Below are 5,417 nucleotides of genomic sequence, written 5' to 3' on the forward strand. Positions count from 1 at the left end.
TACGGAAGAATTAAAAGAATAATAAAAAACATGTTTTTTTTTAAATCGTTATTGTTATCGATGTTATTGAAAGAACAACATTGAAGGGTGTTTTACATCGCAATTTGATTACATCACTGCGAATACATCACGTTTGTTACGTTGCATTTTATTACATCGAAAATTATTACATCGGTATCGTGAATTACACAGGAAGCTCATGGGTACATCGTAGAATGTAATTTTCCACAACCGATGCATTCAACGGGTTGCAGCGATTTCGATGTAATATTCAACAACTTTTTTTGCTGTGATATGAGAAGTTAAACCGTTCACGTAAGAGCCACGTGCCACAGCCTGTTATGTGTAAGGACAAAACCGGGAACCTTCTTACTAACGAGCGTTAGGTGATCCAAAGGTGGCGGCAGCACTACGAAGAACACCTGAATGGCGATGTGGCAGACGAAGATGGCGGTATGGTGATGGACCTGGGAGAACGCGCGCAGGACATAATTTTACCGGCTCCGGATCTCCAGGAAATCAAGGAGAAGATTGGCCGGCTGAAAAACAACAAAGCCCCGGGAGTTGACCAACTACCAGGAGAGCTATTTGAACACGGTGGTGAGGCACTGGCTAGAGCGCTGCACTGGGTCATTACCAAGATTTGGGAGGAGGAAGTTTTGCCGCCGGAGTGGATGGAAGGTGTCGTGTGTCCCATCTACAAAAAGGGCGATAAGCAACTACCGCACAATCACATTGCTGAACGCTGCCTACAAGGTACTCTCCCAAATTTTATGCCGTCGACTAGCATTAATTGCAAGGGAGTTCGTGGGGCAGTACCAGGCGGGTTTTATGGGCGAACGCTCCACCACGGACCAGGTGTTCACCATTCGCCAAGTACTGTAGAAATGCCGCGAATACACATCATCTATTAATCGACTTCAAAGCCGCATATGATACAATCAATCGAGACCAGCTATGGCAGCTAATGCACGAACACGGATTTCCGGATAAACTGACACGGTTGATCAAAGCGACGATGGATCGAGTGATGTGCGTAGTTCGAGTTTCAGGGGCGTTCTCGAGTCCCTTCGAAACGCGCAGAGGGTTAAGCCCCAAACGCAATACAACGGAACGGCGACGGAAACGGAAAATTTGACAGTTAGCCCATACATTTTCTGTCAAATTTGCCGTTTCCGTCGCCGTTCCGTTGCATTGCGTTTGGGGCTTTACGGCAAGGTGATGGTCTTTCATGTCTCCTATTCAACATCGCTTTGGAAGGGGTAATACGAAGAGCAGGGAATAACACGAGTGGTACAATTTTCAATAAGTCCGTCCAGCTATTTGGCTTCGCCGACGACATAGATATTATGGCACGTAACTTTGAGAAGATGGAGGAAGCCTACATCAGACTGAAGAGGGAAGCCAAGCGGATCGAACTAGTCATTAACACGTCGAAGACAAAGTACATGATAGGAAGAGGTTCAAGAGAAGACAATGTGAGCCATCCACCGCTAGTTTGCATCGGTGGTGTAGAAATCGAGGTGGTAGAAGAATTTGTGTACTTGGGCTCACTGGTGACTGCCGAAAATGATACCAGCAGGGAAATTCGGAGACGCATAGTGGCTGGAAATCGTACGTACTTTGGACTCCGATTGAATAGAGTTCGACGCCGTACCAAACTGACAATCTACAAATCGCTTATTAGACCGCTAGTCCTCTACGGACACGAGACCTGGACGATGCTCGTGGAGGACCAACGTGCACTCGGAGTTTTCGAAAGGAAAGTGCTGCGTACCATCTATGGTGGGGTGCAGATGGCGGTCGGTACGTGGAGGAGGCGAATGAACCACGAGTTGCATGAGCTGCTGGGAGAACCATCCATCGTTCACACCGCGAAAATCGAACGACTGCGGTGGGCCGGGCACGTAGCCAGAATGTCGGACAGTAACTCGGTGAAAATGGTTCTCGACAACGATCCGACGGGCACAAGAAGGCGACGTGCGCAGCGGGCAAGGTTTTCTTCGTTCTCACAATGTTCACGTTTTGGCTGTAGGCCCTTTAGAAATGTTACGCGAGACATCAGGGTCGATATTTTCAGTACCGGGTGTAACGTCAAAGAGCACGTGATTCTGTATCTAATCACCCCTCGAATAAGCTACAACGAATGTCAATCAAAAGCAAAATGAAACAAAACAACTGCATTTTTACCCTCCCTTGCTGCATGTGCATCACCCGCACCCGATTGGCTGCTCATCGCGTTTCATGTTTTGCTTTTGATTCTGTTTCTTCTGCTTCGTCTGCTGATGGTCGAAGAAAAGCCTGCTGTGAGTGCCGATGCGTGCGCCGCGACGGCAGACGATTACGTTGCATCTGGCTGACATAAAAATAGTGGAACACGGACAAACATCGATGATCGTACAGTTCCAAATTTACTTTATTGTGGCCTTGTTTCACACGTTTCATTCAGTCGAAAAGTGAAAGTTTTTCTTGTTTGTTGACTGGCGGTGGAGAGAAGTTCAAGTTTTCAGCTGGAAAACTGCGAATGTTTCTCGATTCTGACAGCTACGCAACTCGAATGGTGTTCTATAACCTAGAAAAGTGCGTCTATTCCGTCGAGGTCGAAGGAATATCCTATTTGGAAGAGGAATGGATCGGATCAAGTAGAGTCAGTGCTGAGCGGAAGCGGATTATCTTGATTTAAAGTTTCCGATTGTGTAATATTTGTAATTGGCGAAAAAATATCGATTTGATTTTATTTTTGTGTTAATGTTTTGATCCAGTAGTGCATCGAAAATTTAAAGATCGAAATTTAACTTGACCAAAGATGAGTGCTTCAAGATTGCTTCCATTTAATTTGACGACCTCACAGAAGGTTAGTACTTGAATTATAGCTTTAGGATGGACTTCTGGAATAATGTGTACTAATAAATGTCACTGGAATTGTTAGGTAATCATTGTGTCCGTTACTGCCGGTGTTGCCGTGCTCGGTGCCATTGCTAGTTACTTGGGTCGTCGGCGGACCCCAAGGCCCCAGCAGCGACGTTTTCGGAAACCAGGAGGCCGGAAAACTCGAAACAGTGTTCGCAGTCCCAATGATATTATCTCGCTGGCAGGATCGAAAGCTTCCGGTCGGTCGTACAGCCCGGGTGGCTCTATTCATGGCGTGTCCGATCGATTGTCGTTGGCTTCCGGTTCCTTGGCGGGAGGAGCTTCCGGGGTCAATGCTGCATCGATAATTGGAGCGACGACACCGCTCACACCGCAACAGTTGGGCGTGATGGGAATGGAAGCGCTAGAAACGGTCATCAGCTACTGGGAAGATGCTCTGACCGATCGGAATACTGGTCTACCATCGAGGATCACTGCCGACCAGGAGGAATTTTGTAGGGAATTGCAAAACTTGTTGGAAGCAGCGTACAATTTACAAGAGCAAGGAGAATTACTCTTCCTGGATGAGCGATCGGTGTTGTTCAGAGATGATGAAAACAAAGCCGTGGAAGCTGGAGCCAGTCTTTCCAACGGCCACCGATCCAGCTCGGATCCAAACTTTGATTCTGCCGAAAGCTTCGCATCCGCGTTGGATCAGGTAACTGCTATTATAATCAGTTATATTTAAATGATCTTAATCGTTTCGACTGTTCGATCTTAGGTTGCCGATCTTCGAGAGTTCGAAGACTACGGTGAAGTCTTCTCTGACGCGGAAAACTATCCACTCTATCAGAGTGCCCTGGAGCTGTTGGACGATCAACCCATTCCTTGTCGTACAATCCGAACGGATATGGTCGGCTGTAGTTCGGATTCGGAATACTATTCGAAGCTACACTGCATTCGGCTTGCTTTCCAGTTGCTATTTAAGGTACTGTACAAATAGTATTCGTAAAATCATTCTGCATATCAAATACAAATGTATTCAAAATTGTTCCTTTTATGCATTCCCATACATTCATTTTAGGTATTTCTAAATTACACCCTTTTATTTCTTTGGCAAATTACAAATTTCAATCTTTACTAACAGGACCCAAAGAACTGCCGTTGGGTAGCCGACACTGGCCGTCAAGTACTAACCGACCTACTCTGCCTGGGCGACAAGGATCCGAAAGACTTCCTGGTGGCTTACGAATCGATGCTGGAATTCCTGCAGAACATGGACAACTGGCAGGACATCGAGCTGGAGCTTGAATCGCGCAATGTCAAGGCAATGACCTTCTACGACATTGTGCTTGATTTCATCATCCTGGATGCATTTCGCGATCTCGATTCGCCCCCGAACAGTGTTCTCGCTGTCATACAAAATCGCTTCCTCTCGAATAGCTTCAAGGAGACGGCACTTACGACGGCCGTCTGGTCCGTTCTGAAGGCCAAGAAGCGCATGCTCAAGTTCCCGAACGGGTTCATGTCGCACTTCTACTGCATCACGGAACAACTGTCACCGCTGATGGTGTGGGGTTTCTTCGGACCGGACGAGAACCTCAAGGAGGTGTGTAAGTATTTCAAGGAGCAAATGATTAGCTTTATGGTGGACATTTACAACTTCCAAAAATGCCGCTACACCACGGTAGAAGAGCTGGCCGAGGACATCCTGTCCAATATGAAGCTCAGGGTGAACAATATAGGCGTTAAGTTCAATCAGTAAGTGCAATGCGGCGCGGTTCAGTTCAAATGTTTTAGTTATTGCTGAAGTTTTTAATTTTATTCTGCCGAATTGTTTTCATTTCGTTTCGCAAACGAAATTTGAGATTGAGGGTGAACATTTTACAATTCAAACATGATCACAAATAATTGATCAAAGACTACATTCATAGGTATTTTTCGTTAGGGTTCAGTGGCTCGTAGATTGTAGATAGCTTTAGTAATTAAGAGTACTAGAATCAATCCTGTAAAGACATTATAGAGGTTTTCGAAAACATATCCTAGTTTCATTTTGTATCACCATCCTCAGAATTAGAATTATTGTAATATCTGCTGATAAAGAGGCAGTCAGTGCTTTATGTGCATTTGAACCCCATAGAAATGCCCCCTAATCAAGGTTATTAATTTGAACATAAGGCTTAAATTAGTTTATGTCTGAAATTTTTTGCTCAACGAGTAGTTTCTATCAAAACTAGTGAGAGATAAAAAATAGTCGGTAAATAGTTTATTGCTTCAGAAAACCGCATTGCGCGGATTTGTCGGCAGGAGGATAGAGATTCAACACACGCCGACTGGAAGATGACAGTGAAAAGATCCTTAGTTTGAAAAACTGGAGACTTGTGCTGCATATATTCCGGAAGGTGTCAGCGTGGAAGACCAATGGATCGTCTTCATCGCCATCAGCGAGAATAATCTGGGCGAGCTGCGCAACCAGAAAAAAGGACAATAAATCACCTGGAAGAAAATAGAGGAGCAAGAAAAGCCAAAGCCGCGATAGAGCGAACACGATCCAGTCAACGATACTC

At 45.4% G+C, this 5,417-nt stretch overlaps 1 protein-coding gene across 3 annotated transcripts; it reads left to right on the forward strand.

Annotated features, from left to right (window-relative positions):
• Positions 1-2,313: 2,313 nt before the first annotated feature.
• On the forward strand, positions 2,314-4,890 carry LOC134221184 (mitoguardin). Of its 3 annotated transcripts, none has more exons than XM_062700377.1 (5): positions 2,314-2,696; positions 2,766-2,854; positions 2,930-3,568; positions 3,632-3,838; positions 3,998-4,890. In XM_062700377.1, the coding sequence occupies exons 2-5, from the start codon at positions 2,807-2,809 to the stop codon at positions 4,613-4,615; spliced, it is 1,512 nt and encodes a 503-aa protein (XP_062556361.1). In that variant the 5' UTR covers positions 2,314-2,696; positions 2,766-2,806; the 3' UTR covers positions 4,616-4,890. The 3 variants fall into 3 exon arrangements, with proteins under 3 accessions (XP_062556361.1, XP_062556362.1, XP_062556360.1); XM_062700378.1 differs by having other exon boundaries at positions 2,314-2,647; XM_062700376.1 differs by having other exon boundaries at positions 2,314-2,854.
• The last annotated feature ends 527 nt before the right edge of the window (positions 4,891-5,417 follow it).

The sequence above is a fragment of the Armigeres subalbatus genome, chromosome 3 (assembly GCF_024139115.2).
Source record: "Armigeres subalbatus isolate Guangzhou_Male chromosome 3, GZ_Asu_2, whole genome shotgun sequence".
NCBI classification, from domain to species: domain Eukaryota; kingdom Metazoa; phylum Arthropoda; class Insecta; order Diptera; family Culicidae; genus Armigeres; species Armigeres subalbatus.